The following is a 20604-nucleotide window of genomic DNA, read 5'->3' as shown; positions in this document are numbered from 1 at the left end:
TTCTATGTGTAATACAGTGTGCTGTGTTTTAAATACTTCATTGTTTTATGTATCCTTCTTGTGTGTTGGCAGCTAGGGAAGGTACCTTCAATGCCATATTTAGTTTCTACCTGATGAACTTAGTCTGATACAAACAATGGCTGCCTGTGAGGAAGCTTTCTTGATGTGTGAAGAAAGCTGCATGTATACTATGTCATCTTAAAGCTAGGAGGTTTTTGCAAGGGGTCCGTCATTCCAGTGTTGGTACATCTGTAATTCAGTAGGTACAAATCCTAAAGAAATTACTTATTTTGGGAGGAAAATGACTTTTTTTGATCACCAAGTGAGACAATTTATTTAAATCTTCACTATTAGTACTTTTCTCACTATCAACAGTAGAATTCATTCATGTTTTAAGGCAGCCATCTATGCTTGGGAGTTTTTTCTTTGCCCTAAATATTTCTGTAGAAAAATTATTTTTTGAAGTGCTCATCTACATCATTTTCTGTAACCTCCCTTTCTCTGTTCCACGCTTTCATCTTTGTTTACTGTGGAAAACTGAGCCTGGATGCTCTGACTGCCCTGCTTCAGTCACTAGTTAGTGGATGTACAGAGATGAAAGAGTGACGAGAATTCATAAGGGGTGTCTTCATCTCTTGGGAGTGGTGGTCACTGATCAGAACAAGGAACCAGCAAATCATTCCTATTTTTGTTGCTTAACAGTTAATGGGGAAACAATTGCGGTTAAGACAGTCCCTTAAATTTTTTAAACCAAGATTTGCTTTCTTCCTTAAATCCCCACATTATAAAGACTATATTGTGAATTCCTCCACGCCTTCTACATGTGTGTCTTCCTCAAACTAATTCCCTCCCTTTTCTGCTTTCCTGTTATGCCTATAGGACCTTACTCTGTTTTTTTTTCTTGCCATCATACCTTCATATACAAGAGAAGGAAGTTGGTTTGTGTTGCTACAGTACCGCCCACATGTGTGATACCCAAGAGCAGCTGGTATAACTATAGTGGGCTGAAAGGGCAGATTTGGTACAAACCCCAACACTTCTTTAAGCCCTTGGAACTACTTGCACTTAAGGCTGGCAAATCTTAATTTCTAAAGTGATGGGCATTAATGTAAAGCTGTGTCCAAGTACAACAACGTTTCAGTTGATTTTACAGCAGTATTTTTGATTGTTTGGTTATAACTTGTTTTTACCGTCCTTGCCAGTATTTTTGTAATATAATAACCCACTTTATGGTTTTTGTGTGTCCACAGCAGATTAGCAGAATTGCTGAACTTGGCTTGGTATTGTGATCCAACAGTTGTTCTGAAGGAAAATAACAGATATTTCTGTTTTGAAAGCAAAAGGGAATATAGAACTGTGAGTAATGTTGAGGAACCCTTTAACAGAACGAAAAAACTAGAAGTTAATGTTACTTTTCAGTAGAAGAGCTTGTGGCACTATCAAATACGGGCTATAAACTTTTTTTCCAGTTTTTGTATGTATGCTGTATTGCAGTTGCAATTCTGTACAGAACATGCAAAAATATTTCACAAGCATTTCTTGGGTAGATGACGTGGCTGTTACTTAACAGGGCTTACATGAGTGAATGGAAGACTTGTAGTGGACCTGTTCTGTGTGTAGCAACTCTGGACTCAGTATGACTTTGGAGAAGCTCTAGCGCAATCTTGAGGGCTGTGTTAAAAAGTTACTTGTAAGAGAATTGTATGGCAGGTCAAAGGCTTCCTCAGTGCATTTACACTGCAGTATGCATGCAGTGTGCTTCAGAGTCTCATTTAAAAACTGCAGTAGTATTTCATCTTTTTTTGTGGAGCTGCTACACACAAAAAGCCAACTTTATATTGCTTGAGAGGTATGTTTGCACTACTGAGACTATTCTTGCCAATACCACTGAAGGGCATATAAGTCTGTAAACAACAACCCTCAACTAACTATATCAACTCCTGCTGTAGAAAAGGGTAAAAATAAAACCAGTCAGCAATAAGGAAATCCATATGAGATAATTTACAAAACTGTAATGGTTTACAAAGTCTTGAATGTACTTAATTAAAATTTTGAAATGGAGACTATTCAGGTGTAGTTTGCAGCTGTCTGTAACTAGTTGTTTCAAAAAATGCACTTGTATATCTTCAATATGGATTAGTTTCCTCATTATAGTTCAGTAAACTACTTGTACAGATCAAGTGAGCACTAATTCTTTCATAGCAGGTTAAAATTCATCTGAGTAAGTCGCGCAAAGCTCGTTTTATTTTTAATGCAGCATGTAAGAAGTTGGGCACTTTTAATTGCACATGGTGGGATACAGTTAAACTCCTGATGTATGCATGCCTTGTCTGTATTGTATTTGGCGAGTTGTTTTAGTGCTGATCGCTTCCATTTGCTAAAATTGAAATACAACAGTTGTGGTCTTGTAAGAGGGAGGATGTGCCAGATTTGTGCTTTTCTTTATCCAGAAAATGAGTGTGCTGGTACAAATTCAGTGGGACTAAAACATGGTCCTTTGGACAGAAAGATGTCCCCAAGCACCGCTGAGCTCTTTCCGCCTTGTGAGCATGTGGCTCTTGCTTTGCCAGAACCACTTCTTCCTTCAGTGGCAGAGTTATCCTGTTCTCAGCCTCATGCTAACTGCATTCGGTCAGCATGGAGCTCAGTGCCATCTTTGGCAGCAGTGTCACAGGTTATTGGCCTTTGGCTTGGAGAACGGGGAGCGTGTTTCAAAGCAATACTTACGTTTACTGGAGGTGATGAAAACAATGCTTGTGGTTATCATCTCTTGTGGGTGGTGGTGGCGCTGTATCTGGAAGGCAGTTTTTTCTGTCAGCACCCCAAAACCGACCTTTTAATGCATAATGCATTTTAATGCACTGTGAACTTTGCAAGCATATGGTTAAAGTGAATGTACTAACATGAAATAATCTCCAAGGGTTAGACACACATTCTCTGTCATACTGGCAACAGAAACTAACACTTCACTAATACTATACAGCCTATATGTATGTAAAATGCTGAAGAATATTGTATTGGTAAGAGCCTTGCAAACTTAACCAGAAACAGACCATATTTGATGGATTTTCTGGCTACTGCCATCAGCTCTGAAGCACAAATTCTTGGTGGTTGGTGATAACAAGGTTGTGTAGACACTACTGCCTGTTAAAGATGTACTGCTGTCTGATAATTCTTTGGGTGGCACATCGAACTTCAGTTGATGTTTGTTTTTTTCTTTTGGTTTTCAAAGGCTAACAGTTAAATTTTACCTCTCTGTTCTATTTGGTTGATAAAACTTTATCCTGAAACTTTTCACTTGCTGCTGAAATCCCACACTATAGACTTCTCTTGCCGTGATCTTTGTCAGATGCCTGGAAGAATTTGCTGTGTTCCACTGAACAATGTCTGATTTGTAATAGTGTTAGCCTGGCAAATGAATTTTAGATTCATGTAAACATAAAAGAAGCAGTCCTTCATCTTTCTTTCCTGGAATTGTTGATTTCTTTGTTGCTTTACTGAAGCAAATAAAGTATTTTTGGGCATAGTAGACTCATCGCTTCACTGATTGGCAAAAACGTGTATCCCTGCTTTTGGGACTTAAAATAGGAAGCCTCAAAGTAATTATTATACTTTATCAAAAACCCTTCTTTTAAATCATTTTTTCCCTTTTATACCTGAATAACTTCATGAGAAAAGGCTCAAGTATTTTTCAGTGGTACCCATAAGTTAATTTTTGGTCAACCCACTTGGAGTGACACAGTTGATCTTCATTTTTCTAGAGCTGATGTGAAGCAAATGTTAAGAACTCATACCTGCTGCTTTCCTTCTTTTACTGGAAATAGTAACTTTCCTTACGCAGCATTTAACCAAATTATTCAAGAAAGTGCATTATCACAATCCCTGTGAACTCTGCACTTTGCAAAATTTGAATTTGGTATAATTCTGCAGTTTCCTAGCATAAAACTTAAGCTTTCCATTTTGTTGCATGTGTACTTTTAGTGTAGTACTTATTATTACCTTTGAATTACTTACATTAGGAACATTGCTCTAACAAAACTTGTAATCCATAATAGAAGCATAAAGTAATATCCACTTAAAAAAGCTATGCTATCAAAGTAAGTTTTCTTTCAGTAATCAAATGGAGAGTTTGGATAGTAAAACTATGCTAAGGTAAAGGTACATCCTTTCATAATCAAAGTAATTGTTCATGTGAAACGAGTAAGGCAGTTAACAGGAACAAGTTCAGAGGACAGATGTTAGGTAGCTTAAATACACACCTATACCTGATTTGATTTTAAACATTTTTGTATTCATAAAAGCTCTAACAACATAATCAAATAGGCTAAACTGAATTAATACAGCACCCTGACTTTGATTAGAAACTTTGCAACAAGTAAAGTAAACTTCCTTAAGTAAACTTCCTATTTTTGGCAGTTAGTTATTTCTGCCTGTCTTGTATATATGCCTGTAACTGTATATAAAAACATACTGTGTCACTTTAGTCAAGAACTGGTAATTAAAAGGATGGGTGGAAGGATTTGAAGGAATTGAGGCCTATTTATAATCTCTTGTAAGATCAACTCGGTAGTAACTGATTTCCTTCACCGGCTAAAAGAATTATGGTCAATTATTTAAGTAGTGATGTGCACATAGTACTTCATGAAGTATATGGAAATCTGTCCCTTGAACATTTTGTAAGCTGTAGTTCTCAGCTGGGAGAATGAACCCTTACAATTTAATCCACAAATTGTGCATTTCATTACTTTCCTGTAATATATTTTTGCGTATGTTAATATAGTCAATATATCTGCAAAGTGTGCCTCTTACAGTATTACTTAGCTTCTGTACATGTATGTAACTAAGAGTATTGTTCATTTCTACTTCATGTGGTTTAACTGGTGCATTTAAATGTGCTTGAGCATTTTGAAGTGGTTTTAGTATTTTTACACTTCACAGGCTGTTGTGATTTAGCATCAGAACACTCTCCAGTTGAGCCAAGATTTATACAGTCTTACTGAAGATGTGAATACTCAGGTTTTTGTTCCATGCTAAACTGGATGAGTTATAGAAAACTGCAATTCCACTACAGACTGACAAATGACAGGCTATTCACAGTCTCTAACATAAATGCAGCTGTGTAATGAAACTGATCTACTGTCTTACTATCATGTTTTTCCTACTTTCACACTTCTGATCTTGTACTTCAATACGTTCTTTTGGGAATGGGTCTGTGAGGCAGAATAGTTCTCACCAGTTACAGGAGATGTACCTGTCTGATGTTATGAAATTAAATACAGCATTAGGACAGTTGACAGACATCTTAAAACCAAGCACAGGGATGAGCTTTGATTACAAGGGCCCCTACACCAGTATCCCCTCCTAGTAACCTGGCTGTGCCAGCAGCACTGTTTAGGAAACTGCAGAAAAGCATACTCTATCTTTCTTGCATTTCCTACAGTCAATTAAGAAACTTGAGTGTTAGACAGACAATGGTCTTTCTGCAGGCACCTCTTTCCTAGAAAGGAGTAGAGATTCAGCCACTTTTAATGTAGACTTCCTGTTTTCCATTGCATTCTCCACAGTAAAATTAAGTAGAAAACTTAAGAAGAAACAGACTCAGTATTGGTATTACTGCTACTATTTTAAACAATTTACTTAATTTTATTATTTGCTCATTTTTTAAAGCCAAAATGTAAAGTTTTAATTAAGCTTTGAGGTTTAGTAACACTTAAGGAGTACAGCACATCCAACAACACAAGTGTTCAGATATATGTGTAGGTTGTTACCTCTTGACTTCCTAGAAAGTGAATCTACTGCTTTGTTTCATAACAAAAATACTGTATTTGCTGTATAGCTGTAGCTATGGTACTTGAGCTGAATATGGGCAGATCCTGGCCAACTGCATGCCTTCCATCATATTCCAGAGTTAGTTTCAGCTATTAGGCACTGACAGATTTTCTGCAGGCACATGGGTTTTTAGAAGACCGTGGCTAGCTTCTTATTCTGTAGTGGATGCTTCTGTACTTGTCTGATGGATTTCTGAAGAAGAAAGAAACAGAGTTAAGTCCTCCTTTGTCCTTAGTAATCCTTATTCAATGAAAAATTAAGTGAGGGGCTGTAACTGAAACAATAATCGTCCTACAACAGTAATGGCTTCATTTTCCCCCTTTCACTGTATTAGTTGCAGGATGTGTAGTTTTTAGATCTTGGTAGCCTGATCCTGTCTCTGGTCAGCACAGTAACTATTGCTTACTTCCAGTAAATGTTGCCATGGGCGAGGCTTTACCTCTTTTAAAAGGAAAAAAAAATACATGACCAAAACAGGCCAAATCAAGTGCTATTCATTTGGAAGGGGAAAAATTACTAACTTATCTAGTATTGAATTTCATTGGGCCTGCAGTTATGATGCATGAGGCCTTCAGTATATAAAGGAATTGTATATTTCTCTGAATAATGTATTGGAGATAAGAAACTGAGACAAAAACAACACTACCATTCTGGCTTATACAAGATAGTATCAAGCAGCTATGAACAACTACGCTTTAAGGCTGTTTTTGATCTTTTTAAAGATTGGTTTAACAGATTAAATGGTGGGTTTGAATCACATATCCCCTTAGGTATCTAGCACATATTTCCTTTGTGGGCTCTCATTCTTAATTGTGAAGGCCACAATAGACCAAACCTAAAAGCTTAGATTGTACTGATGGTGCTGCAAGAATGCCAAGGGAATGACTAGATAGATGGCACTGCCAGAACAAGGAGAATTCATCAGAGACAAGGCTGCATTGCCAAGAACAAGGAGGAAAAAATGCATATTACTTATAGCTTTCTTCTACTTCAAGAGATGTCAAACATGTGAGTCAGTAACAGGACTCCGGGGAAAAAAACATTAAAACAGGATGAGTTCTTTGGCCTAAAACCACCAGAGATATAGAAAATGGTTTCAGGAGTATCAGCCAGTCTCTGTTGGCACCTGAAAATGTCAGTCATTAATCACCCCATGGTGTCAACTCTACTCTTCAGCAGTAGAATATTTCCAGTTGTGTCCTCTTCAATCTTCCTCTGAGCTGAGCAGTAGCAGAGTGTAACATTCAAGAACTTTAATGGAACTAGTAACTCTACCCTACGGAATGGTACCTGACAGTGAAGAACTGCACTGTGAGTGAAGTCACACCAACCTAGGACGAGACATTTTTCAAAACTTCTCTTCCATTTCCTATGTCAGAATTGCATTAAATCTTTAGAGTCAATACTGCTAATAGCTATGCAGTGATCAGAGTTGTAGTACTGTTGAGAACATCATGCTTGACCCTGGAAGCTCATGTCTTCACACATAAGTTGCCAGTTTATTTCCACAGAGTTGAGTGACAGGTTTGGAAAAAAGGCAGTGGGATTTAAGGTATCTGGTTCAGTCCCCCGAGGAGACTTGCATTTCTAAGGTCCTAGCCTTCTTATAAGACCACTACCTATGAAATTACACATGCTATAACCCGAAGCAAGCCAGCACACCACCAGAGAGGGTAAGATGTTAACCAAATTCAAGTTTAATAGTCACTTCTCAGAGCATATTCTGATTTGCTAGCTGTTAGTTAAAACTTCAGCTAATAGCCCCTACCAGTAATGACACTAGGTAGTAGAGTATCTCCTGCTTAGCAAATTCTCTCTTACCAGCTGTATTTGAACTTCCTGCATTTTGTTACCATCTTCAAATAGTGGCTGAAAAGTACCCCGGTGGTCACCCTCCTGCCTTACATGCTACATCTTCACAGCCTTCCCAGGTGAGGACTACCACCTTTCTGGCCAGGCTGAGCCAGTGACGATGTTCCTGGCCAAAGGGGAATTTTCATGACATTATCTGATCTCCCACATCACTGTGCTGTATCAATCACCTGATGCTACTGAGATGAGTTTGGCTCTGCTGTATTTGTACTACCCTTCAACCAGCTGCAGGCTGTTCTAGATCCTTAGCTGCCTTCTCAGCAGACTGAACAAGCCCAGTTTTCTCAGTTTCATTTATTTCTTATCTCAGGCTGTTCAATAGCTTTCATGTTTCTACTTGCACAAAGAGCTGTTCTCTCAGCTTCTTCCCAGTCCTTTTTTCTTCCTTTGTGTTCTTCAACACATCAAACATAAAACTGACTTAAGTCTTCTGTATTACTCTTGCAAGAGGCTTTCCATTCTTGCTTTTCAGGAAGGAAAACTGTGAAGAACAATGAAACATTACCAAAATGTTTTGTCACTAAAAATTCTAGAACCTCAAGTTAAGTCCATGATCTAAAAACACTTCTTTGCAGTTTTACAGGGATCACCAACTAGAGTTAGTCATTTAAAGCAAGCACACAAAGCATATGTATCTTTGGAAGTCAGTAGTATGTGATCAATTCATGCTGTTTTTTTCGTGCTGAATGTGATCAAATGAATTAACACTTACTCAGTGCATTTCAAAAATACACGGGATTCCTACTTCACTTTATGTATAGTGAAAGAAAGAATTGTTTCCTGGTGGCTGAGTTTGGTATTTCTGTAGACGCTCAAAGTGAAAGGGGTATAAGGCCTGTGGAAGCAGGCTGTAGATTTAGAATGCAATCTACAGAACAGGGCTTTTTTCTTTAAAAAGCTGAGCAGGAAGTGAGGCTGCAATCCACCTTGCTTCTTGCTGCTGTGGAAGTAGACTAAGACCCATTTAACTCACCAATTACACAGTGGTCAGCACATGCAAATGTTCACTTAGCGATGCATTTGGAGCATTATCAAGCTCTGCAGACTTCCAGAATAACTCTTACTGTAGTCAATGATTCTTCTTAAGGCTTCAGCTTTGCCATCCAAAAGCTTTAATAAAAGTTTGCATTGTTTGCTTGCTGGAAAGAGTTTGAAGTAATAAAAGAGCACTGGCTCAGAAAGAAGGGAAATAAATTTTTCATTAGTGAAAAAAGAAAAGAATTTAGAGAATATTTCAGAAACTAATTGCCATGCCCTCTTAAAAAATAATTTCCACTCAAGTCAATTACCCAAAGATAATTGGAAAGAACCCTGCATGACTTTTAGCTAATAGTGCAGCTGTGCTAGCATTTGTTCAGATCAGAAGAGAGTTTGGGATAGGTCTTGATTGTTCCTACTTACTGTGCTTTTGTTCACATTCTGGAGTGATCACAAACTAGATCCTTTTGGATAAAACTTCAAGAAGATGTGCTCCTACCAGGTACTGAGCCACAACACCAGCTGAGCACTATTCTGGGCAAGCTGCCCCAGACATGCATGCGCGTCCAGTTCTCAGTAGCAGCATCCTCACTCCACAAACAGGGCCTGTTTGGGCCACGCTAATTGAAGTGGGTACAGAGCATCAGCTGCACCTAGCCAGGCCCTGCTGTCCAGAAACAGCTCAGCAGCCCACACCACACCAGGTCTGAGCAATGGAGACAGCACTTGGGTCTGTGCCAGCTCTGAGGAGGTCTTGGCCCTGTTCTCAGGCAGGGCTTTGAGGGCCATGCAAGCTGCAGCACTCCCACACAGTTCCAAGTATTCACTCAGCCTGAGTGAGATGAGAGCTCATATACGTTTGTAAGAAGGAATGGGGATGGTGTTATACCAACCAACCTTCCCCTCATACGCTTTTTATTTTAATGTATACTGTATGTAGATTTACTTCTCCACTTCTACAGGTGTCTATTTAACTGAAACTAAATTTATAAGTCACTAACTGATATTTCACAACATCCCTACTGCATAGCTTCCATGTTCTTTCAGAATTTTCTGAAGCAGTAGTTCAGCTGAGTCCTGACTGTATCCTGTACTATCTTAGACAGAAAAAAGGAGAACTAAAAATCTGCTTAGAAAGCCCACATCCATATTGTTTTCCCTCCTTGGACATTTGGACAGGACAATAGAAGTTGCGTGTGTTCATGGCACTCAGTTACTTACTGTCTTTATCTCCGAAATTTTTGCTCTTTACAAAAAGCAGCCTCTCTCTGAGCATCATAATCCAAATCCGCTTGTTTTTCCTGCTCTTTTTTTGCCTTCTTTTCTGCCTGAGAAAGAAGACAGAATAACAAAGCTTTTTGTTTTACTTTGCTTTTTAAAACACATTTTGTAACATGCATTGGGAATTCATATCACTTTCAGCCCTAGAAGACATGGAAAAATGAAAACAAATTTCCAAAAAAACAGTGTTACCTTATACAACACCCCTTGAGAAGAAAGGCTTTGTATGACCAGCTCCCACACTAGGACAGTGACGCCACAAGGACTTGAAAAATGCGGTCACGAGCTCAGGGGAAATTCAAATGCAGAAGGGGGATCTGCATTCCTGAGTGGGGTCTCCTGAAGCCATAGCTGCTAAGGGCCGATCTCCTATCGCCTGCCCTTCCAGGTCATCCTCCCTGACCAACAAGGGTTGAGAAAGCCCAGAAGAGACTTCTGTGCCACTGCTGAGATGTGGCTGGTCCCAATGCCAACATCTGCAGAGCATACACAAATCACATACACATACACAAAAACCACAGCATGCTTCCTCTCCCAGCCCCTCAGCGTCTCGTACTGTTGCTTTAGATGCATGCTACTTTCTGAAGGGGCTGACAGGGTGCAGCACTTCTATTTACCATTTGCTGGAGCTGAATCTTCTGTACTTCCATACTTGCATCACGTTGTCTTTGTTTCTTGGCTTCTTCCCCTTCCAGGTAGATGCGGTTCTTCTCCATGAATGCATGGCATTCTTTTTCATTTTCTGCTTTATCCTCTATCTCCTTCTCCAGTTTCATCTTCACCTGAATTTTACACAAGAGAGGAGGTTAGCCAAGTAGCTACCCTGCCAGTTTGGAGAGTCATGTATTGCCACCAGCCATTCTGCAGGCCAGATACAAAAGCAATGATGATGCACTCCTGTATCAGCACTAGCTGGTAAGCACAATCATCATAGCTGGCCAGTGTCCAAGCCCCGAGCTTCCAGCAGCACCAACAGATGCATGCCCAGCATGAGGTGGGAGAGGGAGAGAGGACCCTAGGAAGATGTCAGCAGACCTGATGCAGCATGCTGATCTCTTGCAAGAGGATCTTCCCATGTGCCACTTGCAACTTGCTTAAGGAGTTGGGTGTAAGTAAGAGGCAGCTGCTAAGTGAGAACATGCACAAGCATCCCACTAAGAATTGCTATGCTAAAACCCACAATGTATCTAAAAGGTATTTGGAAGGATAGGAGAGAAAGAGGAATAAGAATTATTTATTTATTATTATTTTTTTTTACCACGGTGGCTCTGTGTTCAGCAATAGATTCAATGGCAGCCTTATTTTTTGCTTCTCTCTCTTTGGTTTTCATTTGGTATTCGTCTTCTACCTCTGCAGCTCCTCGAGCAAAACGTTCAGCTTCCATTCTCAATGTCTGATTCATCTGTCCAGCTAGTTGTTTAAAAGCTTTGTCCTGATGCTCTTGAACTAGCCTGCAATAGAACATGAGCTACCATAACATACCAGCATATCCAATATATGCTCAGCTTATCTGAGGCACTGCCCCAACTAAAGCCAGCAATCCTGCTTCCACCCTTCTATCTTCTCTTGCCACAGAGGCCCACCCATTCAGCTCTTTGACATCCTTTTACTGACGTGGCAAGTAAACACTCCCTATTTTTTTGGCATGCTTGCTTTTTGTTGCTATAGTGAAATGGATCACACAGGGAGGAGTCCACCTAACCCACTGTCACTGCAGGCAAATGCTGGGAGCATTGGCTGGAAGCAGAAAGCAAAGGGTGCTTGTTGCATTGGCTCTCTCAGCTACACAAGTAAACAATATTTCTTCTATTACTGTAAGAATATTAATACTGTTGCCTAGTTAAGTCAAACATGTTCTTTCTCAGAGAAAGACAGGCAACACACTAATGCAGAGATATGCATTTCAGCATCTAGGCAACTTGAAGGCTTGAGTTTACCTACCCCCCACGGCACCAATTTCTACTAAAACATAGGGTTTCAGCTGAATTGTCTACTTTTTGTCAAGTTCTACTCACAGAAAACCTTCTTGCATCAGTTTGGATTTTGCTGATGTAAAAATTCAGAGTAACATTTGTCACAGCATTAAGTTGAATCTTAACACTGAAAATACCTCAACCTACCTACTGGTCTCTGCATCTTCTTCTCTTCTCAGATCAGCCATCATTTCTTTTCCTCTAATGTAAGCCCTAATCCGATCATCATCTTGGTCTTCTCTTTGTTTCTCTTCATCTTTAATTACTTTCTGTTCAGCTACATGCTCCTGTTTAAATAAAAAATAACTACTATTGTCACACAGAATGAGATTTTAGAAATATTGAATGGGTAAGAAAAATCTATCAGAGACTTCACGCCTAACCTATCGTAACAGTTCTTTGATTGTACTAGTGGAGAAGATACTGAACAGAAACAGATGGAAGAGAATACTCAGGACCCAATTATCTCAAGCAGCTGTTGGGGGAAGGAGGTACAGAGAAGGGAAAGATAGGTATGGTGAGTAGGTCTTCACAAGTTTTCTAAGCATCTCTAATCAGAAAGAGAAAGACATGGAAAAAAAAAAAAAAAAGTCACGTTCACAGACTCAGACTACTCCCTCCTCCTGACCAGGAAAAATGGGCTTAAAACAGAGTAGGTACATGGAATCAAAATCCAGGTATCAAACCAAGAATACTCCCTGATGTCTACAGCAGACTTTTTCATTGTAGTCCAGTTAAAGTTCAGGTGTCACATCAGGACTTTCAAGAGGCCCTTCCCAAAAACAGACAAAAGAAAGGCCTATCCTGCAGCTCTCAACATCGGTATACAACTTGACACTGCTACTGAAGCTACCAACAAACCTCCTGTTGCCATCAAGTCCGTTTATCCATCACCCTAATACAATTGTTTCATTCTAGACACCTACAGTGAATCAAGCACCGAACTCTGACTTCCTGTTACTTACGTGATGCTGCCTCTGGCGTTCAAGTTTTTCCTCCTGTTCATTTTCCCTTCCTCTCTGAATTTCCAATTGGTACAACTGGTTGAGCCTTTGTATTTCTTCCCCTTCTCTTCTGGTTTCCAGCTTGGCCAGGTCTGCCTGATGCTTGTGTTCCTGTATTCTGAAACAGGCAAGGAATGGAGTAAGTGGGCTGGGGATTCCGCGATGTGAGCAGGTCGGGATCCTGCATGTCTGCAGGTACCTGAGCACGGAACAGCCCGGTATTTTGAAGTGAAAGTAGCACATCGGACCAAAATACAACCACGGGTTTTTAAGCGGTGGCTGCAAATCCTTCCGCCAGAGTTGACTTCTGGCATAAAGAAGCACTTAGAAGTTTCCCAATTAAATCAGTACTAGCAAAAGCAAACACAACCAGCAGATGCGTTTGAGTAAGCAATCCCATTTGAGTATCTCAATTGTCAGCCCCCTGCATGCACGAGTCCGGCCTTTCCCGGCTAGCAGCGAGCTGCCACCTCCGCGCAGTGCCAGCGCTAAGACAAAGCGCGGCCCTCAGCCCACGCCGGCCGCACGGATGACTTATTATGGGCTGGCAGGAGCGGCGAGCACGCGGTGTTTTGCCACAGGGAGCCCACGGCGCGGGGAGGGCCCGACGGGAGCCGCGCCCGGAGCCCCACCACCCGCTCCCCGCCGCCCGCCCCGGGCCGGGCTCGGTCCCGTTCCCGGTGCCGGCCCCGACTCACTGCGCCAGCTGCTCCCTGGCCACGGCCCGGCGCTCCGCGTAGCGCCCGCGCTCCCGCTCCGCCTCCCGCTCGGCGGCGCCCGGCTGCTGGTGCTCCATCGGCGGCTGCCTCCGCTACCGCCCGGCCCGGCCCGTCAGGGAAGCGGCGCTGCCCGGCGAGAAGCGCCCAGAGCGCGGCGGGAGGCCGGGACTGGGGCTGAGGCGGACACGGCTCCTGGCAGGGCGGGAAGAGAAAGGAAGAGCAGGGCGGCGGCTCTGGCAGCGGCCTTATAGCGGCACCGCCCCGGCCCGGCCCGACGGCTGCTGACGGCCCCGGGCGGCCCGGCCCTGGGGAGGAGCGCTGCGGAGGGTGAGGGGATCGCTGCCCCCGGCCGGCCCCGCGCCCCCGCCCCGTCCGAAGCCTGCCTCGGTCAGAAGCCGGGCTCAGAGTCTCGAAGGCACCCACGAGGCCCGTTTTCCACAGTAAAATATTATCAGGCACCCTTTTTAGGAAACTCTCCTAACTTCTTAGTGCTTGCGGCATTCCCCGGTTTGGCCCGGAGAGCTGGGCGGCTCGGGGCGAGAAACCAGGCTGGGCGGCAAAGGCCGGCTGGATCACAGCTTGCACCGCTGTCAGTCTGTTTGAAAGGCTGGCCAAACCGCGCTGTTTCTTGTTGCCACAGTATTTTATGTAAGTAGCTACTTACAGCTATATTGGGGTGTATATTGCCTTTTAGATGACCTTTAAGGGCTGTGACCAAACCACGTTCATATTTTCACATAACTAATTTACAGCAAGGCATTAATGTTATGGAGGTGGTTGCAAAACACTATAAAAACTGCAGTACTATAAGAATTCTAGCTTCTGCGTGTATTTGGCTGCTCTTTCTTGTCCTGCAGGTTCTGTAAATGTTTTATTTATTTTTTCTTCTTTCATGATGGGGAATACTGAACTGGAAATAGGCTAGTGAATAGTGTGACTTTTTGCACCTGTGTAGGGAATTTGTATTGCATTAGTAGCCCACAGGGCTGAAAAACCTGGGACAGTGAATTTTTAGAAAAATCATAAAAACGTAGCAGCAATAGTGAGCCTTTGGCGGGAATGGGTTCTGTTGACCGTCAGTTCTATGTAACACACTGCTGTCTCTAGTTAAATAAGCCGACTTTCATGAAATACAAGCTAGTGACTTTTGAGAATACACTCAATTCTCTGCTATTTATTTTTTTAAATGTCTTCCAGATTCATAAGATATATTTAATATAGATCTGTTTGCAGTCTTGACTCTGCCCATAACGTTCAAAAAGGTATCTTTTTAATCACATGAAAACTATTCTGTCTTTCCTTGCTGTATAGTCTCAGTGTTATTTAATATTTTTATCTTCCTGTGCAGTAGTACAGCTACAAGCAGGTAACTGGGTCTCAGCAACATCCTGTTCGTGAAAACTAAGATTTATTCCTTTGCTTCCTCTGGAAAATGGCCCACATCCAAGTCCTGTTATATCTCTGGATGCTTTGAGGAGAGGATAGAGATTGTGTGTAGTCTTGGACTCTGATTCAATAACTTGCTTGGCATAGTTCTGAAATTCACGCTCCCTACAAAGTGCAATAAGCTGTTTCTGAGCATCGTAGTCCAAGTCTGCTTGCTTCTCCTGCTGTTTTCTTGCTTGCTTTTCTGCCTGAAGAAGAAAAGGGAATGACAGCTTGGTATTTCTTTCACAACATAAAAAGCTGTGGAGTCTTCAAGAGGGTAAATTTACAAGACATTTGAGGTAATACTAAGTAGTTGATATTTGTCAAATACCATCCCTCCCAAGTTCTGTTCCCCACTCACCACAAAAAAGAAGGGGTACATTGAATAGCTGAGTGAACATCAGCATTTGCTGCTGCTCTTTGGTAGTCTGCCCAGAAGATACAAGAGACCAGCAGCAATACATAATAACACAGGACAAGAAGTGATGTGTCATTGCAAAACAGCCTTGACATGCACAACACCCCTTGAGAGGAAAGGCTTTGTATGACCAGCTCCCACACTGGGACAGTGACACCACAAGGACTTGAAAAATGCGGTCACGAGCTCAGGGGAAATTCAAATGCAGAAGGGGGATCTGCATTCCTGAGTGGGGTCTCCTGAAGCCATAGCTGCTAAGGGCCGATCTCCTATCGCCTGCCCTTCCAGGTCATCCTCCCTGACCAACAAGGGTTGAGAAGGCCCAGAAGAGACTTCTGTGCCACTGCCGAGATGTGGCTGGTCCCCAATGCCAACATCTACAGAGCATACAAGATTAACAAAAACCACAGCATGCTTCCTCTCCCAGCCCCTCAGCCTCTCATACTGTTTAGATGCATGCTACTTTCTGAAGGGGCAGCACTTCTATTTACCATTTGCTGGAGCTGAATCTTCTGTACTTCCATACTTGCATCACGTTGTCTTTGTTTCTTGGCTTCTTCCCCTTCCAGGTAGATGCGGTTCTTCTCCATTAATTCATGACGTTCTTTTACACTTTCTGCTTTATCCTCTCTCTCCTTCTCCAGTTTCATCTTCACCTGAATTTTACACAAGAGAGGAGGTTAGCCAAGTAGCTACCCTGCCAGTTCGGAGAGTCATGTATTGCCACCAGCCATTCTGCAGGCCAGATACAAAAGCAATGATGATGCAGCCCTGTATCAGCACTAGCTGGTAAGCACAATCATCATAGCTGGCCAGTGTCCAAGCCCCGAGTTTCCAGCAGCACCAACAGATGCGTGCCCAGCATGAGGTGGGAGAGGGAGAGAGGACCCCAGGAAGATGTCAGCAGACCTGATGCAGCATGCTGATCTCTTGCAAGAGGATCTTCCCATGTGCCACTAGCAACTTGCTTAAGGAGTTGGGTGTAAGTAAGAGGCAGCTGCTAAGTGAGAACATGCATAAAACCCACAATGTATCTAAAAGGTATTTGGAAGGATAGGAGAGAAAGAGGGATAAGAATGATTTTTTTTTTTTTTTTTTTTTTACCACGGTGGCTCTGTGTTCAGCAATAGATTCAATGGCAGCCTTTGTTTTTGCTTCTTTCTCTTTGTTCTTTTTTTCTTCTTCGGCTTCTTTTTTTGCAATGTCTCTAGCAATACGATCATCTTCCATCTTCAATGCTTCACTCATTTGGGCAGCCAATTGGGTAACAATTTTGTCCTGACGTTCCTGTGTTAGTCTGCAGAAGAACATGAGGTATTGTAACATACGCACCTGGTCTACCTGAAGCATTGCTGCTTCCAAACCCAGCAGTCCTCTCTTCCTGCCACACAGCTTGCACTTCTGTAAATCTTTGTACTTTGAAGAGGGGAGAGATGACACACACACATAGACCTATAACTAATGAACCTGTGAAAGAACTTCCTTTTTGTCCTGAATTCTCCTCTTCCCTATGAGTAGAATTTAATTATACAATAACTGTGATTTTTTTTTTGTTATATCATCAGCTTGAAGAACTTGAATGTGACAACTGTATAATACTTAAGTTTGATACATTTGATACGCAAACTTTGTACCTACCTACGCATTTCAGCTTCCTTCTCTTTCATCAGCATGGCAATCCTTTGCTTTGCTTTGAAATGAGCTCTCATCCGATCATCTTCTTCCATTTCTTTTTGTTCCTCTGCTGCCTTGATTATTTTCTGGTCAGCTACATGCTTCTGCATAGGGAAAACAGTCCTGATATAACAGATGAAGTTCAGAAAATCTAGGCCTTTGGCTGCAACTTGAAAGAATCACTTTCTCTTCTGTTCTCTCTGCATGTTTTTCTCAAAGAGAGCAGAAAGGAAGGGGATTCTTCTTCTTATGGCTCAAACATGCATGAAGGAGATGGTGGATAGGAGAAGGGGAAATGAGCATTAAACAGCTGTTCCTCCAACCCATTATGCAGGTCAGCATGCAATGCAGGGAGCATTATCCCTCGCTGCCATCCAGACACGTGGGAGAGGGGGATGTAGAGAGGAATGGAACTGCGTAACCCCACCAATACTTACACAGACTGTGCTACTCCTGGCCCACCTCATCCAAAACTATCCCAGTTTGAGCTTAATCCAAATCCTAGCTGACGAGGAGTTTTCTAGAGTTCTATGTAAAAAAATGTACTGTCTTTTGCATGCTGGCCAAAAGCGTTGTGAGGCGTGTCTGGTTTGCATTTAGCAAGGTGCCTTTGAAGGTGAAGAGGGAGGGCAGCAGATCTTGACAAATTTTCTAAACATATCTAATCATAAAGGGAAAGACAAGTTAAAGAGATATTTTCATGTTCATAGACTCAGACTACTCCCTCTTCCTAACAAATGAAAATGGGCTTGAAACAGGGCAGGTACACGGTACCCAAATGCAGTTTTTAAGTCAAGGGAGACAGTTCCTTGATGTCTACAGCAGACCTTTTCATCGTACACCAGTCAGAGCATCAGGTGCTGATGTTACCCCTTCAGACAAGAGAAGGGACTTCCACCCAAGGGGCCTTCTCAAGAGCAGACAGGGAAGACATGGCCTGCAACCAGCAATGTAGGGATATGACCTAACATTGGTAAAGTTGTCAGCAAACCTCCTGTTGCCAGCAGGCCCACTTAGATAGTATTAACGCTATTGCTTCACTCTGAGAAGACAAGGTAAAACAAGCATTTTGAACTCTCTGCTTTCCTGTCACTTACACGATACAGCTTCTGGCGTTCAAGTTTTTCCTCATGTTCCTTTTCCATTTTTTTCTGCATTTCCAACTCATACAGTCGACTTAATCTCTGTATTTCTTCTCCTTCTCTTTTGTCCTCTAGCCTGGCCAGATCTGCCTGACGCTTGTGCTCCTCTATTCTGAAACAAACAAACAAAAAAAAAGTTAAAAAAATGGGTTAGGGACCAAGTGAAATAAATGAAGTAAAGATTCTGCTTGCCTATAAAATTTAAAAAAAAATCTGTCATTTTGAAGTGAAGTTGGGTATATTGTCAGACGTAAAGAACAGCAACATTGTGTGCAACTTTCTGTAAAACCTTACAGGATGTATTTGTGAGAAGAGAGTTTAAATACATAATTAATCACAAGTAACCCTATTTTACTACTACTTACTGTTCCAACTGATCTCTGCATATTGCCCGTCGATCCATATAACGCTGATGTGCCTTTTCTTGCTCTCTGAGAATAGCTTCTTTACGCTCACGTTCTGCTTCTTCTTCCTTCTTTTTGTTAACACTTGGCTTGAACTTTTTAAATTCAATTTGAGCATCTCTTTCCTTTAGGACCTCAGTAAGTAGCAGTGCACTCTACAAAAGAACGTTTCAATTAATTTGCATGTTCAGAGTGTTTAAAGAAATTCAATACAATTTGAATTTAAATATTTTAAGTTGTCAACAAACATGCAACCCTTTCACTCTTTCGTTCTGATAGTATAGGTAAGTTTTTGCTTGATCAATAGCTTCCTTCCGTTTTGCTGCTTGGAACTGTGCTTCTTCCAAATCAACTTTCTTTCTTTCTTCCTCTTCCTTTTCTTCACGTAATTTTTTGGCTTTAAGTTTCCTTTGTGCCTGGCCCTATAATGCAGATAAAAATTCACTTTTTTAGAAGTCACATTCAAAACTATGGAATAAAAAATGTATAAACCATTCTGAAGGTGATGAATCACCGAGTGATTTTTTTTTTAATTTTGCATTTTAGGTTTAATTTGACAATTAAACCATTTATACGTAGCTTAGTTAAAATACATATTTAAAAGCAGATGTTAAACTAAGGGAATACACCTAGAAATATTGTTGTGTTTTTGCCTACATGCATCACCTAGTTGACAGATGTGTCTTGTATTTACCATAATGGTATTGGGCCAGTCTTTTACAGCCGCTTTGGAGCGTCGGTGCATTTCCTCACGTTCTTTCTTCTCAGCAAGGATGCGTGCTGCTTCTCTACTAATGCTGCCAAGATTGTCCTGCATCCTTTCCCATTCCGCTTTTGGCAATATAATTACTTGATGGAGATCTACTCCATTTGGAGTAAAACATCCAGCTAGAACACTGTTTTGTACAGAACTGTGCAATGCTAGGTAGAGGGAAGAAAAGATACTGAGGTTACTTGGAATCACAAAATCCTAATTCAAACCTGCAGCAGGATTTCAGTCCCTGCATATTATCAATACTGAGTCGTCCTGACAGTAACTCTCCCTGTCCCAGCACCCCAGAGCTGTGATGGCCGATCTGTGCCTGTGTTCCGAGTGCGGGCGGTGTGTGTAGTTGGGCCGTGGCGCTGAGCAGCGTAACTGTGCGCATCCCTGTACCCGTGTGTGCGTGCAGGGTCGGCCTGTGGTAGCTGATGCCTCGCAGACGGTATTTGGCCATGGGGGCCAGGAAGCATTCCCGGCAGGGAACGACTGGGGAAAGGCGCTGAAGGTGGTGCTGGGGGTGGGTGCGGCAGCAGCAGGGGCGCAGGCCGTGCCTCGCCGCCCTTCTCAGTGCGCGCCCTGCACCTCCTGCAACACAGCGGGCGTGGCAGGGCAGTGCCTCGAGCCGCTGGCAGGACGCGCAGTGCCTTGCGTTGGGCACACACACACACGCGGGCACTCCCACAGCCCTCAGGTCACCGCTGCGCTTCGAGCAGCGCCCTTTGTGTCCCCAGCGGCATTCCCGAGGGAAACGGCGCAGAGCTGCGCGCTGCCGGCGGGGGGTGCCCAGCCACGGGCGGCCGGGGCGTTCACCGCGGGTCGCGCTGCTGCTGCTGCTGCTGCCGCCCTCAGCCCGTTTCCAGCCGCGCTGCCTGGGGGACACCGCCTCGCTCCCCCTGCCCCCGGGCAGGGCCCAGGGACGCGCCCAGCGCCCCGCGCACTCACGGGGCAGCCGCCCCCTCCCGCTGGGCCGCCCGTGCCGCGCCGCCGCCATGTCCCGGCGCTGCCGCTGTTGCCGCGCAACCCGGCGGCGGGCGGGGCTGGCGCGGGGCGCGACGGGAGCGGCGGGGCCGGGCCCGGGCCTGGGCCTGTCCCCTGCGGGCCTGGCTGCGCCAGCGCGGC

At 42.9% G+C, this 20604-nt stretch overlaps 2 protein-coding genes across 8 annotated transcripts; both read right to left on the bottom strand.

The window, feature by feature from the left end:
• Positions 1 to 5604: 5604 nt before the first annotated feature.
• Positions 5605 to 13884, bottom strand: LOC311438688 (cilia- and flagella- associated protein 210-like). Of its 7 annotated transcripts, XR_014694267.1 has the most exons (9): positions 13636 to 13884; positions 12899 to 13055; positions 12081 to 12220; positions 11219 to 11411; positions 10578 to 10742; positions 9901 to 10007; positions 8675 to 8870; positions 7872 to 8182; positions 5605 to 6021 (listed from the first exon to the last, which is right to left on the bottom strand). XR_014694267.1 is itself a non-coding variant. In XM_084523357.1 (7 exons), exons 1-6 carry the CDS (start codon positions 13731 to 13733, stop codon positions 9906 to 9908), a joined length of 855 nt encoding a protein of 284 aa, XP_084379483.1. In that variant the 5' UTR covers positions 13734 to 13884; the 3' UTR covers positions 5605 to 8182; positions 9901 to 9905. The 7 variants fall into 7 exon arrangements, 2 of the variants coding, with proteins under 2 accessions (XP_084379483.1, XP_084379484.1); XR_014694266.1 differs by having other exon boundaries at positions 5605 to 8182; XR_014694268.1 differs by lacking the exon at positions 7872 to 8182.
• A 913-nt stretch (positions 13885 to 14797) lies between these two features.
• On the bottom strand, positions 14798 to 20604 carry LOC311438679 (cilia- and flagella- associated protein 210-like). Its single transcript, XM_084523330.1, has 9 exons — positions 20428 to 20604; positions 19417 to 19643; positions 18971 to 19144; positions 18684 to 18877; positions 18274 to 18430; positions 17141 to 17280; positions 16607 to 16799; positions 15994 to 16158; positions 14798 to 15290 (listed from the first exon to the last, which is right to left on the bottom strand). Exons 1-9 carry the CDS (start codon positions 20474 to 20476, stop codon positions 14976 to 14978), a joined length of 1614 nt encoding a protein of 537 aa, XP_084379456.1. The 5' UTR covers positions 20477 to 20604; the 3' UTR covers positions 14798 to 14975.

Source organism: Aythya ferina, assembly GCF_964211825.1.
Source record: "Aythya ferina genome assembly, chromosome: 6".
Classification (NCBI taxonomy): Eukaryota; Metazoa; Chordata; class Aves; order Anseriformes; family Anatidae; genus Aythya; species Aythya ferina.
Note: the sequence above shows the minus strand (reverse complement) of the source record. Positions and strands in the feature narration are given on the sequence as shown.

What these genes read in the sequence shown, in the direction of transcription:
- LOC311438679 (XM_084523330.1), bottom strand. Translation starts at nt 20,476, where the DNA reads ATGGCGGCGGCGCGGCACGGGCGGCCCAGCGGGAGGGGGCGGCTGCCC. An exon ending in TGCAGAGATCAGTTGGAACA is followed by an intron (nt 18,431 to 18,683) that starts GTAAGTAGTAGT and finishes TGTTTGTTTCAG; the next exon opens with AATAGAGGAGCACAAGCGTC. An exon ending in CTGAACACAGAGCCACCGTG is followed by an intron (nt 16,159 to 16,606) that starts GTAAAAAAAAAA and finishes TGTAAAATTCAG; the next exon opens with GTGAAGATGAAACTGGAGAA.
- LOC311438688 (XM_084523357.1), bottom strand. Translation starts at nt 13,733, where the DNA reads ATGGAGCACCAGCAGCCGGGCGCCGCCGAGCGGGAGGCGGAGCGGGAG. An exon ending in GAAGATGCAGAGACCAGTAG is followed by an intron (nt 11,412 to 12,080) that starts GTAGGTTGAGGT and finishes GTTCTATTGCAG; the next exon opens with GCTAGTTCAAGAGCATCAGG. An exon ending in AGATTCAGCTCCAGCAAATG is followed by an intron (nt 10,008 to 10,577) that starts GTAAATAGAAGT and finishes CTTCTTTCTCAG; the next exon opens with GCAGAAAAGAAGGCAAAAAA.